General features: G+C 36.2%; 1 protein-coding gene across 3 annotated transcripts in view; it reads left to right on the forward strand.

The window, feature by feature from the left end:
- Positions 1-22,958, forward strand: part of SRBD1 (S1 RNA binding domain 1) — a 197,806-nt gene that overhangs the window by 160,257 nt on the left and 14,591 nt on the right. The window contains exons 17-19 of one of the 3 annotated variants that reach the window (XM_059134564.1): positions 8,729-8,835; positions 10,353-10,529; positions 13,838-14,020. In XM_059134564.1, the coding sequence (XP_058990547.1) occupies positions 8,729-8,835; positions 10,353-10,529; positions 13,838-14,020 (467 nt within the window). The remainder of the gene's footprint in view (positions 1-8,728; positions 8,836-10,352; positions 10,530-13,837; positions 14,021-22,958) is intronic. The other 2 variants (XM_059134566.1, XM_059134567.1) reach the window with 2 other exon arrangements.

Genomic DNA, 22,958 nt, shown 5'->3' on the forward strand with positions numbered 1-22,958 from the left:
AAGTATGCTATAATTTTTGCTTTAAGTGGTCATATGTCTTTTATGTTAAATTAGAACATACTCAGTTATATATTTATATTTACCATCTAGTATCAATTTTCCTTAGCCTACAAAATTCCCTTTATCATCTTTTTGTAATGCTGCTCTGCTGGCTAAGGATTATTGAGATGTATTGATACTTTCACATAGGTCATGAAGGCTTTGCTTCCCCCGACTCTATTTTATCTCTGTTGTTCAGACAGGATGATTTCTGTTGATCTCTCTTCATATTTACTGACCCTTTTTTCCTGCTCATCTCCAGTCTGCTGTTAAACCTATCGAGTAAATTTTTCATTTCAGATACTATGTTCTCAGGTCTGGAATTTCCATTTGGTTATTTATTATAGTTTCCATTTATCTTCTGCTGTTTCCAATCTGTTCATTTATGACCATCTTTCCTTTACATCTTGGGGCTGCATGAAAGTTCTTGTCTGCTATTTTCAGACAAGAAAATAGGGTTTATCCTAGGTTGGTTTCTATTTATTGATGATTTTCCACCCCCATTCTGTTATGGGACATATTTGCCTGCTTTTTTGTATGCCTAGTTATTTTTTAATGTATAATGGACATCGTGATGTTGTTGATTACAAATTTTGTTGTATTCTTTTAGTGTTGAATTTTATTGCGGCAATCAGTTAATTTTCTATCAGATCAGTTTGAATCTTGTAAGGAGTGTTTTTTTGGGGGGAGGGGGTTGTAATAAACTTTAAACTTTTTAAAAACTTCATTTCTGTTTTCTGAAATGTTTCCATTCTTCTATCAGTTCTCTTTCATGGGTCATCTAACACACACTCCCCTAGATGTCTCTTAAACTGTCACATGTCAAAGAAGAGTAGATGCAAGATAGGGAAATCAACTTGTATTATTTGAAGTTGGCTAGACTTTCCCTGTAAAACTTTTTTGTGTCTTTAATTCTAACTGCATTTTGTATTTTCACAGTAGTAAATGACAGGAAGAGCCATGAGTGAATGATAATTTCTAAAGAAAATACTCAAGACTATTTCATGGAGAAACCACTTAGGAATAAATTTAAAATTTAATATGGAATATGCAATGTGCAGTTTCATTGCTGTAGAAGCTATAGTCCACAGGCAAGGTTTCATCTGGAAGGACTTTTTAAAAATAGTTGTGAGATAATTTTAGTGCTTTGGGACAAAAAAAAAAAGAAAGGAGAGCAGTTTGAAGCAGCAATTCTTCAGAAGTTTGTGGTAGAGTAGTAATAAAAATGTGGATTCTGACCTCAAAAAAGCTGACTAGCATGAATGAGTGCTTATATTCTTTTTTTAAAAATCTCATAAATTTTAGGTAAAAATGTAATGGTCCAAGCAATATTTCTTTGAATTTGAAACAGACTGTTTATACAATTCAGATAACTTGTCCAAAAATTCAGAGTTATTTAACTTTTTTTAAATCCTTGACAATTAGTACAGTCAGACCTGGGGTCCTCTTGCCTCTTCTCACAACTGCCGGGAGGGCGGTGCATGCCATCTCAGCTTTCAGCAGATGTAAACTGGGCTTCTTAAAGACATGAACTTCATATGCTTTTTCCCATTCTCTCAACACCCAACACAGCTAGCACAGTGCCTGGCTGGTATGTGACAGTTGCTTAGAAAATGTTTTCGGAGTGACAAAATCAGTGTCTCTACTTGAATGCCAAAAACATTAGAATGGGGACAACATAGAAATTTGTTCATTATTTCCTCCTCTAAAGGTAGAGGAGGAAATTTGTACTTTTAGAAAATGATTTTAACTCTTTAGTACTTTCCTAAGCAAAAGTTGGGGGGAAATGTAGGCAAAATTCAGAATTATAGATCACAACTGTTTTTTTTTTTTTTTTTTAAGATTTTATTTATTTATTTGACAGAAGGAGATCACAAGTAGGCAGAGAGGCAGGCAGAAAGAGAGAGAGAGGGAGAGAGAAGCAGGCTTCCTGCGGAGCAGAGAGCCCGATGCGGGGCTCAATCCCAGGACCCTGAGATCATGACCCGAGCCGAAGGCAGCAGCCCAAACCACTGAGCCACCCAGGCGCCCCAATCACAACTGTTCTTGCAGAAATTTTTCTTACAGGGATGCCTGAGTGGCTTAGTCAGTTAAGCGTCTGCCTTTGGCTCAGGTCATGATCTCCACGTCCAGAGATCAAGCCCAGTGTTGGGCTCCCTGCTCACTGAGGAGTCTGCCTCTCCCTCTCCCTCTGCCTGCCGCTCTACCTACTTATGCTCTCTCCCTCCCTCCCTCTCTCTCTCAACTAAATAAATAAATTCTTTAAAAAATTTTTTTTTCTTATATAAGTCTGTCTGCTAGAAGAAATAAAAAATATTTGAACTCCATAGGTTATCTGGGGCCATTTATCTTGCAGGGCATTTTGGTAAAATAGCTCTCCTAACTAATACATTTTAATGACTTCATAATAATAGTTCACATGGTGACTGTTTCATATTTATTTGTATCAGTCCCCTCGGTATATTTTTAGATTGCACATGTACACACACACAGACGTCATACCTTTGCACATATCTTTCCATTCCCTTAGAATAAATTCTTATATGTGAAGATGTGACATTATATTATATACACATCTTGTACAGTTATTGTAAGGATTAAATTAGATAATATGAAAAGCCTTATAACAATGCCTGACAGTAAAATCTCAAGGATTTTTGGTAGTAAGGTTATTGTTGGTTGTTTTTATTGTCTTGGTCTTCCCACTACACCTTGAGTCACTTGATAAAATAACAACTGCAGTTAGAAAAAACATCAGCAGTCCCAACTCAGTGGCTTGAACAATAAGCAAATGTATTATTGAATAGTAAGGTCATTTCATGACAGGGAGGTCAGAGGAGGGGTGAGTTCAGAACTAACTAATACAAAATCTCAAGAGTATTACGAAGAAATAAATTGTGGTCATGTGTGCCACCTGCCATCTTCAGTGAGTCAGCTTTGTCCTCAGGCCTGGCCTAGTCACTGATACAGTGCTTACCCTGGCTTCAGTAGTCATATTTGAGTGAGAAGAAGAAAAGATCCAGCTCTTCACAGGGGTCTATATTTAGGTTACTCTTTTAACCTCTCAGTAAGGAAGGTTTTTTTCTAAAGTCCCTAGCAGATTTACCCTTGTATTTCATTTGCCATCATTGAATTCATGGAATGGGACCACCATGATTGGCTTAGGCCATTATTTTTCAGACCTTTTGATCATGATACACAGTAGGAAATACATTTTATACTGACTAAGACAACCATCACCCATATCTTTGTGTATTTGTCTATGTCTTTCATAATTAAATATAATTCAAAATAAAGACTTCTCAAAATAATACCCATATACATGACAAAGTTAAATACTATTTTATTTATAATTAAATGTATTTTTAACCTTCAAATACAAAAAAAAATTAGATTTAGTTAGATTAAAAAAATTAGATTTAACCTGTATAGTTACAGGTTTCATGAATTTGTTCCAGTCTAGAATACATGAAGACTATGAGCATTTATGGTACACTGTTGAGCCTATTCTTATAAATTTTGATTGAGTCAAAACTGAAAATACTTTTTCATATTAGTAGGTCACTGTGAGTGGTAAAATAATTTTAGTAACAACTCATACAGACAAGACTCCTGAGTGAATTTTATATTCAAGGAGATAGGATATACAGGGCCAGCATACCAGGGCTTGGGATCATTAAGAACCATATTGGGGGGTGCCTGGGTGGCTCAGTGGGTTGAGCCTCTGCCTTCAGCTCGGGTCGTGATCCCGGGGTGCTGGGATCGAGCCCTGCGTCAGGCTCTCTGCTCAGCGGGGAGCCTGCTTCCTCCTCTCTCTCTGCCTGCCTCTCTGCCTCCTTGTGATCTCTCTGTCCAATAATAAATAAAATCTTTAATTAAAAAAAAAAAAACACCATATTGGAAGCTTCCCAGCACAGAATATAGAAAGATAAGACAACCAAGTGCAGTGTGTGGTCCTGGGTTGAATTTTGGATGGGGAGGGGAAAATGCTGTAGAGTAGAATTGGGACAATTGGTAAAATTTGAATACGGGCTCTACATTACATAATATTACATTGATGACAACTTCTCCGCATAAGTTTTTATTATTCTGCAGTGGTATGGAAGACAATGTCTTTGTCTTTGGAAACATACACTGAAGTATTTACTTGAAAGAAAGCTAAGAAAATTCCCTGCAAACTTTTTTTGAATTTGAGATTACTTCAATTTTAAGTTTAAAAATGCCAAAAGAAAGTGTTTTTCACCTGGAAAAAAAAAATGTATGTGGTTCTTAAGTTCACTTATGCTGAATGCATCACATGTATATCGTGGTTATCGTGGTATTTAACTCTTCTAATATGGTATAGGATTTTTGTTTGCTAGTATTTTTTTGAGGATATTTGTATGTATCTTCACAAGGCATATTTATTTGTCTATAGCTTTCTTTCCTGATGTTGTCTTTGTTTGGCTTTGACCTCAGGGTAATGTTGGCCTCAATAAACGAGTTAGGAAGGGTCACCTTCTTTTATATTTTCTGGAAGAATTTGAGAAGGATTGGTGTTAGTTCTTTTTAAATGTGTGGTAGAATTCATCAAGCTATCTGGTCCTAGACTCTTCTTTGTTGGGAGATTTTTGGTTATTGTTGAATCTCTTGTTAGAAGTCTCTTCAGATTTTATATCTTCTTGAGCCCATTTTTGGCAGTTACTCTGTTTCTAAGAATTGTCCATTTTTTATTCCTTTGCAGTTTGTATTGAACAAGAATGCATTTTTACATTGTATAAATACATATGATTCAGTTTTTTTTTTTTTTAAGATTTTATTTTTATTTATTCGACAGAGAGAGATCACAAGTAGGCAGAGAGGCAGGCAGAGAGAGAGGAGGAAGCAGGCTCCCCGCTGAGCAGAGAGCCCGATGCGGGACTCGATCCCACGACCCTGAGATCATGACCTGAGCCGAAGGCAGCGGCCCAACCCACTGAGCCACCCAGGCGCCCCCATATGATTCAGTTTTATTGAAGTTATAGTTGAACTATACAAAATAAATGTCCTAAAACTGCCTTCTCTTGCTTCAAATATCTGACCTAAAATACGGTTATCATGTTGATATTTTGAGCATTCCAGTTGCTTCACATCCTTACCAATACTTGGTATTTTCTGTCTTTTGCATTTTAGCCATTTTGGTAGGGATGCTTCAAATGTTTTTGTTTGATTTTTAATTTTGCAGTTTTTATACTGTCTTCTACAAGAATATTATTATCAACAGTACATCTGGGGTTGAACATATTTATTGTTTTTTGTATTTGTAAATCATTTTAAAATTAATTTTATTTTAAAGTCTTACAGTTTTTTTTTTAAATTTGAAATTATTTGCCTTAAGTCAAACTGAATAGAGTTAGCACTTTCTCTCCTTTTTGTCACAGTTAACACTTCCAAATCTGGTAAGGAGCTTGCTTCATTATTCTTCAAAGTCTACAGTGATTTTTTTTTTTAAACATTTATTTATTTATTAGAGAGAGAGCAGGATGGGAGGGACAGAGGGAGAGGGAGAGAGAGACTATAAAGCAGACTCTTCCCTAAGTGCAGAGCCCAATATGAGGTTTGATCTCTTGATCCTGAGATCATAACCTGACTCAAAATCAAGAGTCAGACACTCAACTAAGTGAGCCACTCAGGTGCCCTGAAGTTTATAATGATTCTTAAGGTCAACTTATGCTGATATTACAATCAATAACATCCTTTCTGAAAAAGACACAAAGTTTGTAACTAAAGTTGGTTGTAAGAATGAGAGCTTTGCCATTGATGATAAACTTCTCGTACTTTTTTTTTTTTTTTTTGATGCTTTGCTTCATATATCGGTGAAGTTACTCTTTAACCTCTCCATCAGTCAGTGACCTTCGTTTATCAGAAGATCCAATAAGATTTCCATGAACAAAACACATGTTCCTGGCCAATTTGTGTATTCCTCTCACATGATACTCTCAGTTGGCTGTGTTATTTATTGCACTGTTGATTCCACGTTGAGAATATGTGCAACATACTTGATGTGGTCTATTTCTTTTGTGACTTTTTTATGCTGGTGGCAAGCCACTGTATTAACTTTATGACCCTCTAATTGGTCAGAACTCTCAGTTTGAAAACCACTGATTTTACTGTTACTATTATCTGCTAGAGTGGGGCCAGCCTTCTAAAATCCTATGGCCTTCCAGAGGTGGGGTAGATGCATGAAACATAGTCAGGTTTCTGTTGGAAGGAGGAAAAGAGGGCTGGAGGCTAGAGGTAAGGACAGGCAATCAATACTGTCCAGCTACAGGGACTGCTTACTACTTACTTAACTGTCCCAAGCATCTGGTGTGATTTGACGTATGTGAAGTTATTTGTCTTCATTCTAATGGCTCCCAACTATTACTTTTAGTTTTTCCTATTTGTTCGTAGTTCTGTCTCTTTCCTCAGGTATTTTTCTTGTCTTTCTCATTGTGTTTGCTACTTCGTTGTCTACCATCTCCTTCCCTCTAATTTTTAAAAGCACCCTTTTCATTTTGCTGCTTCTCACCTGCTTACACCAAAAAAAGACTATCCAGCTTCTTAAATGTGGCTCAAAAGAAATCAGGCTCTCGGGGCATCTGGATGACACAGGTGGTTGAGTAATCAACTTTTAGTTTTGGCCCAAGTCTCATCTCAGGGTTGTGAGATCAGGCCCCATGTCAGGCTCCATGCTCAGTGTAGTCTGCTTGGGTTTCTCTCTACCACCACCCCACTGACCCTGCCAATAGTAAAATCTTTTTAAGAGAAAGTAATCAGATTCTCAGCAAGGTCTTGGGTTTTTCTTTATGATCCTTTTCATGATTATGTTTGCTTTTTAGGATTTTTAAAATTATGTCTTTGGTTTTTACCTGTGGCCTAGACAACCAACCAAGTTATCTCTGAAATACAAAAATGCTTCTGAACCCTTCAGTCTTTCGGAAGCAAACTTTTACTCTTACTAAAAGAAAATAACAAGAGGGTGGTTGGGTTATGGACATTGGAGAGGGTATGTGATATGGTGAGTGCTATGAAGTGTGTAAGCCTACCAATTCACAGACCTGTACCCCTGGGGCAAATAATACATTATATGTTAATAAAAATAATTAATTTTTAAAAAGCTAACAACATAATCATAACACCTAGGGACCCTATTTTCTTTATGGCCTTCCTGGGAGTTTAAGGTTATCAAATTTAACCTTGTTTTCTTGAGACAAATGGAGACGGATGCTGACCCACGGTTTCACTTCTGGGTTCACAACAACTAGATAGTTGTAGTTTCACAGCAACTAGAGAACCTTTAATTTTAGAATTATGAATAACACTAAGTATATTTTGAGATACTTCTCAGCCAATAAATATTTACTTTCAAACACTGTTTTTTATAAATTCTAAGATGCACATTTTCCTACATTTTTAACATCTCTGAAATCAGGATACTTCTTAACAATTAATGGTATCTTAGAGTTGCTGTTGACCCTATGGCAAATCATGGTGTAGTTTCTGTGTGGACTTGATTGTTAATCTTGGAGTCATGACTGAACTGCAAACCCTTCACTGTTTTAGTCAACAAACTGGTGAACAATAAAATATTTAAGGACCTTTAAAGAGAGAATAGTTTTGTTGTTGTCCAAAATCTCTTCTGTTCATACTTTCTGTTAAGATTAAGATAGAACCACTATCAAAGTTTATAGAATGAGCATCGGAAGCTTTAAAGAAAATCTCAGAGACTATAGAATATTACTCTTCCAGGAAGTGCTTTGTTGCCTAGGACCTTAAGAACATTAAGGACAAAACTGAATGAAAAACTTGGACATTGAAGACTCTGAGTAAAAAAAGTAGACCAGAAGAGTGAATGCTGAATTTGAAGAAGTTTTAGGAATACCTTAACCAGTTTAGATTGTTTATAATTTCCTTTTTATCTCTGCATGATAGATGATTTAAGAACTTTCTAAGTAAGTCTAAAAGAATTCTTTCAATATTTAAAAATTAGAATTTCAAGTAATTAAAGCATTGTGTCATGATTTAATAGCAGGGGCACATAAAACAGTGCATCTTGTAAGTAATAGTATCTTTAATGTGATGAAACATTTGGTTTACTGTCAGACTTATTGTATAGTGGTGTATTGCTTCCTACTATAATTTACTCTATCTCCTCTTAAGAATAACTAAGGGATAATATACACATGTAAGTGAAGATAACACTGCCAGGCACTGTGTGAAACTTGGAGACCAGTATGTCTCAAAGTGTGCTCCTGGAACCAGCAGCACCTGAGAGGTCATTAGAATGCAAATTCTCAGCCTTTCCTATACTCCTCCGCCCACGTCCACACACACTGGACCTACTGAGTCTGAAATTCTGGATATGGCGCCTGGCAGCCTGTGTTTTAAACCCTACAGGTGATTCTGAGGGCAAGCTCAGGTTTGAGAACCACTGCTCTCGTAGAGTTCTAGGAAAGTAAAAATTACTGGTGCTGTTGTATTGAAGTTAGGTGTGTGAGTGATTTAGAGAGTAAGAAAACAGATTGCCTAAGTTCAGCTCAAGTACATACTAACTATACGTTTAAGAATAAATGAAAAAATTTACCATGCTGTGTCTCAGCCAGGTACCAGAAATATAGGTATGTAATGAAATAGTCCAAAAACTACATGTCCTTCATTATGGGTTGACATTTGATCTTTATCTTTTTAGCACGATGTATCTCAGACTTTACTCAAGGCAACACTGGACAGTGTTGTAGAAGAATGTGTCAGCTTTGTGGGAGTGGATATTAACATCTGTTCAGAAGTTTTGTTAAGGTGAGACAAGGGCTCTGTGGCTGAAGATGATAGAACCTTATGTTTAACTGACTGTTCAGTTCAAATTTAGCTAAAATAAGGAGACACGTGTGTAAAGTTGTCAAGTACAAAAAATCTTTGAGTTCATACCGTGCTTGAGCTAATCAGTTTGAGGGGAAGACATCATTTAAGAAAAGAATTGTAACAATTCACATTATCATTTTTAATACTACAAATCTAAAGTGAAGAACATATGGTAACCATTGAGTGCGTTAGTGTTGCTAATAGAATTTAAATAAGGTTAACATAGAAAAGAGCTGTTTCCCACCACATGAGAGTAGGTTTTTTTCACTAGTTCAGTCTTATGCACACTTCTGTCAAAGCTGGCAGAAACCAAAAGATAAATTCTGAGGGTTCAAGGTGTAGTTACCGTATTTTTACCTTGATTCTGCAAGTCACATATCAAAATCCTTATCATACTATAATCACGTCTTATATACTCAGTCCTGTTTTACTGTGGTTATAGAAGAGCTGCTTTCTTCATTCATAAGGTTTGCACTTATTACACAAGTCTGCTGAGGCAGCATGAAATTCTGGAACTATGTAAAAAGATCTGGACTCTTCAGCTTTGAAACTAGTATAGCAGAAAATACCCCTTACATTTTTTTAAAATTTTATTTATTTATTTGACAGACAGACTTGACAAGTAGGCAGAGAGGCAGGCAAAGAGAGAGGAGGAAGCAGGCTCCCTGCTGAGCAAAGAGCCCTATTGGAGGGGGGGGGTGCTGGATCCCAGGACCCTGAGATCATGACTTGAGCCGAAGACAGAGGCTTTAACCCACTGAGCCACCCAGGCGCCCCTACCTTTTACATTTTAAGGTGTTGCTTTTCTACCACAGCTACCAACATTCCATAATTTCACATATGGAATTCAATAATAGAATTAAAAATCTCCTAAATTGTAGTTTTTTAAATTGATACCAAGCACACTTCCTAATAATACAATTTTTATATTTTTATACTAACCATGACCTTCATGGAGAAGTACTTTTCTGTAGTTCAAGTCTTTACGTTAATGAGAACAGGCTGATTTAAAAAAAAATAAATAAATAGGGTAGTAAAATGCAACTGTAGCAATTGTAACTTTTGCTGCTAACTCACTTTGTAAATGAAAGAATAGGCATAATTATTACTTGATTCAGAAGTAGAAGGAATGTGAATAGTATAGAACTGTCAGGAGCAGTTCTTTTTCTTGTACCAGTGTTAACTAGTATACCAGCATCTTTATGACAGCTACTGTTTTATCATTATTCTGTACTCTCTTGTCCTTGTCTCCCTTGGACAACTCTGTCCCCCTTTGTCTCTATTATTTAACTCCCTTTTGGTTAACAACTTAGAGCCACATGACAGTATGTAATTGCAATTGTTTTTGTAATGCAGATGTTTTATATCATTGGCTTTTCAAGTGAGGTCTTTTCTTTGAATACTATTGGAACTGTTGTGTCTGCCACATTACTCGTTTTATTTATTTTTTCTAGGCACATTGCAGGACTCAATGCCAACCGAGCCAAAAATATTATTGAATGGCGAGAGAAAAATGGGCCCTTCATCAATCGAGAACAGTTGAAGAAAGTGAAAGGTCTGGGTCCAAAATCTTTCCAACAGTGTGCTGGCTTCATCAGAATCAACCAGGATTATATTCGAACATTTTGCAGGTGATTAGTAAACTGTCTGCTCTGGATTCTGTTATCAACCTCCTCTCTTACTGTTGCCCCTCCTGCTCACTGTCCTCAGTCCTAGGTGTCCGCCTGTTCATTCCTTCCTTCAACATGTGTTGATTCTCTGATCTTTGTTAGGCACTGGGAATCCAGCAGTGAACAAATCAACAAATTCCCTGCTCTCATGAAGTTAAATTTTAGTATGTGAGACCAACAATAAATAAACTAGTAAAATAAATAGTTGCAGATGTCGTAAATTATACAAATTAAAACAGAAAGATGTGACACTGTCTTGGGGAACAGTATGAGTTTATTACACTTTACATAAGTTATTCACTGAAACGTTATTTGAGCCAAATTTTGAATGACATGAAGGAGCTCGTCACAGAGGGAATGGAAGGAAAGCATCGTAGGCAGAGTGTACAGTACAAGTGCGGGGTCCCAAGCATGACCAAATGTGGTGTATTCAGGAAATGAAACTGTGTGACTGGAGCATCCCACGTGGGAAGGATTTGCGCAAGAGGAGAGGACTTTGCAGTGGCTGTTTTGTATTGACAGCTGTTTCCCTAAGTGTAGTTGGGCCTCCTCAATCCCTCCTCCCTGAAAACTGACCAAAGGATAATTATCACTTGTGTAGATTAAGAACTGAGTTCTTGCTCTCATTTCTAATCCTGGTAGCACAAAACCAAAGAACTTGGGTAAACTTCTTAGCATTTAACATCATGAAAGAGTAGTGTGGGTTTTTGTTTGTTTGTTTGTTTGTTTATGATTTATTTACTTATGTGAGAGAGAGAGAGAGTGAGAAGAGGGAAGGGCAGAGGGAGAGAGAGAGAATGAGAGGGAGAGAGAGAGAGAATCTCAAGCAGACTCCCCTCTGAGTGCAGAGCCTGATGTAGAGCTCAGTCCCAGGACTCTAAGATCATGACCTAAGCCAAAATCAGGAGTTGGCTGCTTAAACAACTGAGCCACTCAAGCATCTAGAAAGAATAGTTTTTTTTGTATTTGCTTTGGGACTGTTTCATTCATATTATTTTTTTTTTGACAAAATTATAATAAAGGTAATAAGAAAAAATAATATTTATTGTGCAAAAGACTAATAAGAGAAAACCAGCCCTGCTGGATGATAATAATAATATAAAATTACCATTTAGTTTTGATGTAGAAATGGAAGAAAATAGAGTCTGAAATTTACCAAAACATAGACAGAATTTAGTTTATGATAATGGAAAAGTTTCAAACAGTGAGGAAAATTAACTATCCAACAAGTAACCTTATGGCACCTGGCAGGAATTTGATATGCATAGGGGAAGCTCTACTTCCGCTTCATATCTTATACCTAAATAAAACCCCAATGAATTATAGACTTAAATAGAAGAAGTGAAACTATAAAAGTACCAGAAGAAAACATGGATAAATTTTGCAGAACATTGGAGGGGAGAAGGCCTTTACTAAGTAGACAACAAAACCTGGATGCCAGAAATGAAAAACAATTGAGGATAAAATAATTCCATGTTTCTTAGTTTATGTTTTTTGACTACTTGATTAGAAAATTCACACAGTATAAAAAAGAATAAAATAAAAAGTAAAGGGCACCTCAACCTCTCACTCTAAATAGTTTCTTATATATGGCTTTCTGAAAGTAAATTGACACTTAGATCAACTTGGATGTTTATTATTTAAAAATGCATACAGAAGGGATTGTGCTATCCAACTATTGGGAACTTACTTTATTTGTTTCAGTATTATATCTCAGATTTCTTTTCACATATTACATATAGGTATATGTCATTATATATAGTGTTTGCATAATAATTATTTTATGGATGGACCTTAACCTAGTGTAATCAGTGCCCTATTGATGAACATTTGGGTTCTTTTTAAAGCCTTGTGTTTTTTCAACTGATAACGAAGTACTTGAAAATTCATGACTGTTACATCTTCTTGATAGATCATACCTTTACTCAGAATGGACTACTGCTATCTCATTGAGTGTTTTTTGCTTTGAAATCTGTTTTGTTTTTAAGCAGTGTTGCTACATTTGCCTTTTCAGTATGCTTGGTATTTTTTTAATTTTCAAACTTTCTATGACATTTAATTTTTTATATGACTCTTATAGACAAGTGGATTTCATGGTTTTGTTCAATTTTATATTTGTGCCTTCACATTTATTACATTTATTGATAGGTTTTAGACTTAATCTTTTATCTATTATATATTTAATCATCATCATGCTTTCTGATTTCCTTTTATGCTGTTTGTTACATTTCTCAGCTAACAAGTTTTCCCACCTCATTTTTATCTCCCCTTCGTGATTTCAAATTGTATGTCTTTTTCTGGTGATTATCCTTAAGTGTCATTTAGAGTGGCCTCTGTAGTTAATAGGTGTCTCTGTCCTGGAGAAGATCAGCACTGTAGGCCTTGTCCCAGCCTTCTGCCCTTCAACTCTATCCATGAGGAGGTGACCTGGGATTTTAATTTGAGTTTCAGACTGTCCTTTATATATATTTACATAATTAATGAGTCAGTAATAAGTTTTTATCATTTCCAGGCTCATCACTGTTTCTTTTAGCCCACATTATCACTTTTCTTGAACTTGTTTTTGCTGGAATATATCCTTAAGAAATTCTTTTCAGAGAGGGTATATTTTATGGGTTGTACTTTAGTCCTCCATGTCTGAAAATGATTTTAATTTTCCTCTCCTATTTGAATGCTAGTTTGGTGAGGTATATGATTCTAGATTCAAAATCATTTTCTCTCAGAACGTTTAAGATACCTGTTCACTGTGTTCTGGCATCTATGTTTAACAATGAGAAATCTTATGCCAGTCTGATTCTAGTTCTTTTTGAAGTAATCTGTTTTATATTTTTCTCTTAATTCTTAAATCATATTCTAATGTTGTCCCACAGTGTGTCTAACTTTAGTCTTTTTCCATTCATCCTATTTTGTACTCAGTAGGTTCTTTTAATTTAAGAACTTGTAATTCTCTTCAGTTCTGGGAAATCGTCTTCTCTTTCTCCTTCTCCTTTTTCTTTTCATTTAATTTACTTCCCCTCGTTTTTCTCTCTTCTCTCCTAGAATGCCAGTTATACCAGCTGAATCATTTAGGAATGTTTTTGGCTTTAAGTAACAAGAAACGCTATTAACAGTGTTTAAATAAATACATGATAATTTCTATGGAGCGAATGGTCAGATGTGGGTGCTGTTTGTGTATAGTTGTATGTCAGAGAAATAAGCACATTTTAAAGATTTCTTTTCTTCCCAACCTTCCCTCCCTTCCCACTCCTTGCCTCTTTACATGGTTACAGTAGTCAGCAAGCTGAATCTGCTGGTCAAGTTCAGGGAGTTGCTGTGACATCTTCAGCAGGTGTTGAGGTCACAGATGAGAAACAGGGCAAGAAGAAGTGCAAAACTGCAGTAAATGTTGTGCTGAAGCCAAATCCTTTGGACCAAACTTGTATTCACCCGGAATCGTATGACATAGCGATGAGGTAAGTCTGAGGCCACGTGAGAATTCTCCATGCCCAGAGTGAGTTCCCTACAGCAAATGGCCTTTGTTTTGGCAAAATGGAAACTTAAAAAATATGACCATGTTTAACATGACAACATTTTTCAGAAGTTCCGCATTGCTGAGTTATGTGACACATTATTTTATTTCAGTGAGGAATGAAACTATTATTCCTGGAGCAGTGTCAAGCTAATAAACCCTGGTATTAATGGTGAAGTGTGTGTAATGGAAATTGCATGGCACTCTCCTCTGTTTGTTTTGGAAATTAACGAGACACAAATGACTAGCACCTGGCTTAAAGCTTGTGCTTATCTAAAGATAAAGCCCTTTTGAAAGTAAACAGCCGACTCTGATTTCTTAAGAAATATTGCTTTGCACAGTTATTAGACTCTAAGAAATGATGTACTTTTAATGAGCATACATTACACAAAATGACATGGGGGAGGTTTTTTGCATACAAGGAAACATTTAATGTAAGGCATTAAAAAAATTTAATACCACATTTAATTAAAAACTTTTTGATTAGTTCAAAAACAGTATCTTGCTACATCACTAAATATTTTAAGACTTTTAGTGAGTTAAATGACAGTGGGTTTAAAAATAGTGAATATTTTAACTTCCCCTGTGCCTCAGCCTAGATGATTCCTGCCCCAGCCTCCTACAGCTAACCGTGTGTTCTAATTTTTTATGCCAAAAGCAGTTTGCCTCTTCTAGGACTTCATATGAATGATACCATACAGTTGTACTCTTGTGTAAGACTTCTTTTAGCATAAAGTGTAGAGATTTTTATCCATATTGTAACAAGTATAAGTAGCTTGTTTCTTTTTATTGGCTAATATTTCATTGCATGAATATACCACAATTTATTCTCCTTAGTGAACTACCTTTATACTCTTTCCAATTTTTGCCTTTTATGAATAAAGCTGCTATGAACATTCTTGTACGGTTTTTGTTGTTGACATTTGCTTTCATTTTTCTTGGAAAAATACTTAGGAGAGGATTTGCTGGGTCATAAGGTAGGTGAATGTTTTAGTTTTCTTATAAATTTCTAGACTTCACTCCAATATAGTGGTACTATTTTACACCAACAATATATTGTTCACCAACAATATATGAGTTCTGGTTACTTCACATCTTCACCATTATTTGATGTTAGTCTTTTTAACTTTAGCCATTCTTGTGTATCTGTGGTAGTATCTCTTTGTGGCTTTAATTTGCATTTCTGTGGTGACACTGAGCACTTTCTCATGGACTTATTGGCCATTGATATACCCTCTTTTATGAATTCTGTTCATATCATTTAGCCATTGAGTTGTTTACCTTTTTATTATTGGGTTGTGGGCATTTTTTTTTTAATGTATTCTGGGTACTAGTTTTTTGTCAGTGTATGTTTCACAAATATTTTGTCCCAAATTGTTCTTTACTTCTTTATTTTCTCATTTGGTGTCTTTTCAGGAGCAGAAGTTTTGAATTTTGACAGTGTCTACTTTATCAATATTTTCCTTTTATAGTTATTGTTTTCCCTGTGCTAAGAAACTTTTGCCTACCTCGAATCGGGAATATATTTTTTAGTGTTTTTTCCCAAAAGCTTGATGCTATCAGCTTTTACAAAGGTCTGTGTTACATGTGAGGCTACATTTCATGTATGATTTGAAGTAGGGGGTCAAAGTTCATTTTCTTTTTCCATTATGAACATTTACTTATTTTTGACACCATGTTAAAAAACAACACAACTTTTTTTTTTTTTTCTCTATCCATTGCTCTGGAGATGATTGAAAATCAAGGGACTATATGTGGGTCCATTTCTGGCTCTGTTTCATCTGTTTATCAATTTCATACTGTCTTGATTACTATAGCCTTACACTAAGTTTTGAAACAGTGTAAGTCCTCCAACTCTGTTTCTTTTTTAGTATTGCTCTATTCTAGATGATTTGCATTTTCCTATGCATTTTAGAGCTTATCAATTTTCATTAAAAAACAAAACCTGGTGGAGTTATGATTGGGATTACATTGAGTCTGTAAGTGATTGTAGAAGCAGCAGATGTCTTCATAATATCTATTGAGTCTTTTGACCATGAACTTCTATCTTTTCGCTTATTTTAGTCCTTCATTTCTCTCAGAAGTATTTCAGAATTTCCACTGTACGGGCTTGTATATCTCTTATTAAATGTATTTTATATTTTTCAACACTATTATAAATGGAATTTTAAAAAATTTGTTTCTAATATATAAAAATACAATTTATTTTTCATAGTAACCTTGTATCTTGCAGCCTTGCTAAGTTCACTAACTAGTTCTAGTGTTTGTAGATTCTTTAAGTTTTCCTGTATAAACAAGTTATCAGCAAATAGATGAAAGCTTTACTTCTTCTTTTTTAAATCTTAATGCTTTTTATTTCTTTTTCTCACTCATTGCAATGTCTAGGACCTTCAGTACTGTTTTGAAGAGTGGTGAAAGTGGGCATCCTTGTCCTCTTCTCAGTCTTAGCACATGGTTCTCATTCTTTTAATATAAAAAAATTACGGTCTCGTATTATAGTAATTATATTTTTAGTGTTAGTTATTTAAGAAGATGAATATGTGCTGCACATGTAAGAGATTTTATACACTTCTTAAAAAAACTGACATCTCCTTGGGTACTAAATCAGCATTTTGTTACATGCAAATCAGTGTCCTTTTTTTCAATGTCTTTTTTAGTGTACATTTTGTTTGCTTTCATGATATGATTCTAATATAGTTCATAAATTTTTCAACTTACTCTCTAATGTAGGCACAAATTTTTTATTTCTGCATATCTCCTTTTTTTTTTTAAAAGATTTTATTTATTTATTTGACAGAGAGAAATCACAAGTAGATGGAGAGGCAGACAAAGAGAGAGAGAGAGAGGGAAGCAGGCTCCCTGCTAAGCAGAGAGCCCGATACGGGACTCGATCCCAGGACCCTGAGATCATGACCTGAGCCAAAGGCAGCAGCTTAACCCACTGAGCCACCCAGGCGCCCCTCTGCATATCTCTTTTTAAAAAGCTGAATAATACGCCATCACATGATTGAACTGTAATTTATTAATAGCAGTACTAGTAGTGGTTCCTTATGGTGGATTCCTAGAAGAGGAGTTACTCTGCCAAAGGGTTTGAGAGTTTTTGTGGCTCTTGATCTACATTGTGAAGTAACATACTAATTCATAATTACCACCAGCTGTGTTGGAGCTTGAGAGATCTTTAATTTCTCCTGTTAAGCAGGACTTTTCTGCCCATTTTTACATAGGCCACTTTCTGTGTTTGGGGCATAAAAGCCCTACAATAACTTCACCCTTCTCTGTGCTTTCCTTTTGGAGCAGCCTTGTCTCTTAGAAAGAGGGTGCTTATGGACAATTTCATGGGAAATTTTGTCTATATGAAGTTCAACTCCCAACCTTTAAATCTGGCAACAGAACTAGTAGTTTATCTAATTAAACTTACCATCCCCATTATCTATCTTGGAGCTGTGATAGTCATTTCTGGCTTTAAAGCATACTCAGTATGGGCATCATCAATATCACTCAAGATAGGTAGTTCATTTCATACAGTCTTACACAAGTGTCTTCCTGGGGAAGTAAAGCTCATTAAGATTATGATTAGGTCATCATTAGTCTGACCTCAGTTCTGTAAAAGGAAGTCTGATTACAGTTAAGTTCACTTTTAATTACATCAGAAAACCAGTAGGAATGTAATGGTTTTCATGCTCCCCTACCATAATGTCACTCTCAGAAATACACCAAGATGTGAAGCCATTAAGTTTTTATACTTTTGTATTTATGGTATTCTCCCTCACATACTATTTTAGAAAATTGAAGGCATATTTTTTAACCTGAGTTAGTTATTTAGTGTTCTTTAAAAAGTCTACCTTTTTAAACTATTTTTATTACTTTTTTGAAGTTTTATTTTACCAGTTTTATTTACATGTAAGGATTCTCTATTAACTATTAAAGTGCTTTGTTGTGTGAGCTGGAATTTTTTCTCACTTGTTTACCTTTTTTATCTCCTTGTAATGCTATTTTGTTTTTGAAATATGAATATTTAGTTTTTATGAAATACACCTGTTTTTGTTTTTATGCAAATTAGTCTTCTGTTATGATAACTAATCTCTGAGGTCAACTCAGTATTTCCCATACTTCTTTCCTATTCTTTATGGTTTTGATTTTTACTCTGTAAATTTTATAGTTAATGGTTATATTTATTACTTAGAATATATAGAACACTGTGGTAGGGCCTGAAGAATATAAAAATGAATAGAGGCACTTCATGCTCTCAAAGAATCTACCAAAGTAGGCTGAAACTATTACTTTCAAAAAACCGTAATAGAAATCAGTAGTCGGTGCCCTTCATAAAACACAAATGACAGAGGCATCATTTCCCAATGGGGTTGTCAAGAAAGGGCAAGAATGACTTACAGCGTTTAGACTGAGAAACTGAAAGGATGAACTGCCATCATCTGAGATGAGGAAGGCTATGCTTGTAGCAAGGTTTGGGGGAGAGACCTGGAGTCGAGCTGAAGGCCTGTTAGGTTTGAGCCATCAAGTAGGCCGTTGGGTACATGAGTCTGGAGTTTGGAAGAGTGACTAGGCTAAGGATATAAATTGGAGAGTCTTGTGCTTATGCAGGTCCTCAAAGCCATGGATGGGAAGAAGTTACCATAGAAGAAACCAAAGTTTAGTTTTTCAACTTTTCTTTTCCCTCTTCCCTCCATTAACAGTGTCTCTAGTATTCATGTTATTTTTGCCATTCATAGCCAGTAAGTATCTTTTACACCCTTCATCCAATCTTTAGTGAACTGTATTGAATGTCCTTTTAAAATATACCCTTTTATAATATACCCACTTCTCAACTCTTGTGCATTCCTCTTAGTCTCAGTCACCATCATCTCTGCCTGGATCATGACTACTGCAATTAGTCTGACAGGTCTCCCTGCTCCTACCACTGCCCAGCCAGATAGTCTGTTCTTAGCACAACAGACAACTAGATCCTTTTAACATATAAATCAGGTGTTGTCTTGATTTGTCCTAAAACCCTGCTATCACTTCCAGTTTCACTCAGAATTGAGACCAAATCCTGGTAAGAGCTTCCAATGCCCTTTTGACCTGATCTCCTGTTTTTCCCTCCCTTTTTCATTCTACTCTAGCCATGCTGGCTTCCTTGAACATCTGTGAACATGCCAAGCCTGCTCCCATATTAGGGTCTTTACACTGTCTGGTCCCCCTTCCTGGAACACTTTCCCTGCAGATATCTGCTCAGCCAGCTCCTTTACCTCCTTTACCTCCTCAAGACTGCTCAGGTGTCACCTTGTCAGCAAGGTCTACACTGCCTAACCTACTGAAATTTGCACGCCCTTACCTATAAGCCTGGTAATTCTGATCCCCGTTACTCTCTCTGCTCTTTCTCTTTTTCCCTCAGCACTTAACTATCTTTATCAAACTTTACAACCTATGTATTATAGTAAGCTGGTCGTATCTTGTCGGTCTCCCTGAGAGCAGGGATCTTCGAATGTATCCCAAGGTTGCGGAAGAGTACCTGGAACACAGCAGGCACTGTGAAGGTATATGTTTAGTGAATATATGAGTGAATAATTCTTTCAATACTGGCCTCAGTTAGTGAAAAACAGTAGTTCCATTAACCATTCATTATGAGACAAGAGAGGAAGACCAAGCCTTTCTATTCATTTGTTGTTTTTGTGCAGGGCTGGTGAGCATGATGGGAGAAGAGGGAGTTACGAGGTGAGGGAGAAAAGATCATACAGGTTTCAGTTTTAGATATATGAAGTTTGAGTTGCTAAGATGTTCATGAGAACATCTCTTGCAGGCAGGCAGACCTAGGACTAATGAGGGAGGCCTGGTCTAAACATGTTGATATGTAGGATTGGACTTATCAGTGGGAGGCGAGAAATAAGGAGTCATGTGAGTGGATGCACTCATCCAAGGAAGCATGTATAACAAGAGGAGATGTGGCTAAGGTCAAAAACTTGAAGATACCTACATTTAGAGGGCCAGAGGAGGAAGAGACGTGAGAGAAAATAGAATATGAAAACAAAAGTTATGAAAGAAGGCCAGTAAGTTGATGGTGTCAAATATGGCAGAATGGGTAAGTGGTTAAAAGATGCATTGACACTCAGGGGGTCATTAACTGAGAGTAATTTCAAAAGAGTGGCAGAAATAGAAGCCAATCTGTAAGAGACAAGGAAAGCAAGCAATAAGAATTAGAGGCTGATAATTCTTCTGAGAACTTTGGTAGTGAAAAGAAGGAGCCATGTGATGGAAGTCCAGGAAGATAAAGGGTGGTTGTTGCTTTTAGCTTAGAAGAAGCACAGAATGTGGAGACCATAGCAATAATAAATACCTCTGTGGCCAAAATCAGAGGAGGAAGTAGTAGAGACATGAAAGATACTAGAGACATTCATAACATTATAAAGCTAAAAGACCTTGTTCATTTAGCTTTCACTCCTCACTCTCACCTGCTACATTTAGAGGTGAGGCAAGTAGGACGCAGAAAGACCAAAAGAATGCCAAGGTCAAGAGTCCTTAATAGCAACCTATGAGGAGCAAGGGTGGGGAGAGAAACAGAATCAAGGGATGGAGGAATAGCTTAGGGAAGTTTGGGGCAAGATGAGTAAAGATATTAAGACATCTAAGGAAGGGGCTTTTAGGGTAGCTTTGAATTTTTCAGAGAAGTAGGCAGTAATCAAGTAAAAGATTTGGAACAGAATGGCTTCAAAGGATTACTGAAGGAAAATCTATCTGTAGCAATAGTAGGTTTCTTAATCCCATGTTCCACTCAAATCTCCTGAAATATGGATTCTGTATGTTGTTTTCATTGACATTTCCTAAAAGCCTTGCATTATTCCTTACCCTCTCTCACTTAAAAATATCTGCTGGCAGTGGTGGGTACATCTCTAGGATGAATATGATACTCCTGCCCTATACCCAGTTCCTCTTCTAAAATGAGAAGATACCAAATGTAGTCACTATCAAGTTGCTTCATTTGAAATGCACATGCCCTTATTCTGAAAAACAACAGAAGGAAATTCTTTTAATGCAATATTCAGGAAATACATCTGCAGCAGAACAGCATAAAATTCTACACACTCTATGTGAAGAATTCATTTCCTACAGATCCCTTAATAAAATAAATAGGCAAAGTTTCCTTTAATGGAGGAGGTAATGTTTTCTCCAGAGGAAGAGAAGAGTCTGATTTCAGCCATGTGATGATAGAGAATAACAGTCAAATCTAACATATTCTGATACTCTTTTTTTTTTTCCTCTTAGGAAGCACACATAACACAACTTATTACTTTTCTGTGCTAACATACCATCTTTAAGGGTATGATATCCTTAATCTGAAAGATTATTGTGATTAAATTTAAATCTGGCTCCAAACTAGTTTTTTAAATTGTGACTAGTTAAAAGATCAGGCTTTGGAGTTAGTTAAGAGCTTAAGATTTAGAGTGCCATAGATCTGGTTCATATATTGGTTCTATCAGCTGAATTATTTTAGGTAATTTACTTTATGCATCTGAGACTCAGTTTACCTTAAAATTGGGAATAGTAATATACCAGCCTCAAAAGATTGCTGTAAGGTCAAGTAGATGATGTTTCTAACATGCCTGGCAATAATGAGATACTCAATGAATGTTTGTTGTTTTTATTGGACTATTGACTATTCCCCAAACCTGACCTGAACCATATTTTCCTGTTTCTGACCCTTTAAACATCTCTTTTCCTGTTTCTACTGGTTAAAATCTTCTCAAAGACCTAGCCTAAATGTCACCTCCTGCATGAAATCTTACAAAGATACCCCATCTGGAAATGAGTTCTTCTGTATACAACTTCTGTGCTTCACAAAGGCCACTTACTAATTATTGCCCTGTGTTATGGTTATTTGTAAGTTTTATCCTATTTTAGCACAAAATGAAATGTCTAGCTTAATTTCAATCTAGGTATTTTTTTCTTTAGTCTAAACAAGCTGAGATCAATGCAATTGCGTAAGCAGAATTGTTGGTAGAACATCTAGATTGTCCTTTCTGCTGTTTCCTATCCAACAAGTTGAAAAAGTACTTCAGAATCCCTTAGGGATTGAAGACATTTTCAGACCTCCCCAAACTGAATTCTATGTCTTCCCAGAACATGTGTGTCCAGACTTTACAGACTAGAAAACAGAGATAGAACATGAAAGAGGATTACTTACATTTTCTGTTATCATTTAGAAATTGTCACAATGTCCTCATGTGTGAGTGATTTCATTATGTAGGATGATATGGGCTATGAGGAAAATTGATGCTATATTATCAGCAGAATGAAGTCCAGAAACAACCAGTTTAAGGGTTGCTGCTCCCCTATGCCTATGTATTCCATTTTGGTTGATCCAGAGAGTCAAAGACAAGTATGTGATTTTTCCTTTCTCTTGACTAAGGTGCTAGGAGGTAGTGTGTTGTGCTGCAGGTAATGCAGGTTTGCACATGTCACAGTGAGGCCTGGCATTGTCCCAAAGAATATCCTGCATTTAGAATTTGGTTCACTTCGGATAGTTAAGCTTGAAGGTTGTTATATTCTTGATTTAACTTGAAAAATGCCAGCACTCGCTTTGATAAAGCATTTACTAGGATTTAATTGTTATTTCCATTTTGGCCATTATGGAGGCACTGAAAAGACTAGTTTCTGTGAGTGGTTAGTAGCCTGTATAGCAGGACTGTGACATGGATTAAGCAGTTGTGTTCCAAGAATGCTTTGTATCAGTAGCTGTACAGGGCAGTATCTGCACTCTCGTCTCCTTTATTACTGTGGATGTACCCATTTCCGACCCTTACAGTCAATGCTGAAAAGTATGTTTTCAGAGCAGAAACAGCCATGAATTTAAAATTGAGGTCTAAGATAGGAATAATCATACAACTGGACAA

The sequence above is a fragment of the Mustela lutreola genome, chromosome 9 (genome assembly GCF_030435805.1).
Source record: "Mustela lutreola isolate mMusLut2 chromosome 9, mMusLut2.pri, whole genome shotgun sequence".
In the NCBI taxonomy this organism is placed as follows: domain Eukaryota; kingdom Metazoa; phylum Chordata; class Mammalia; order Carnivora; family Mustelidae; genus Mustela; species Mustela lutreola.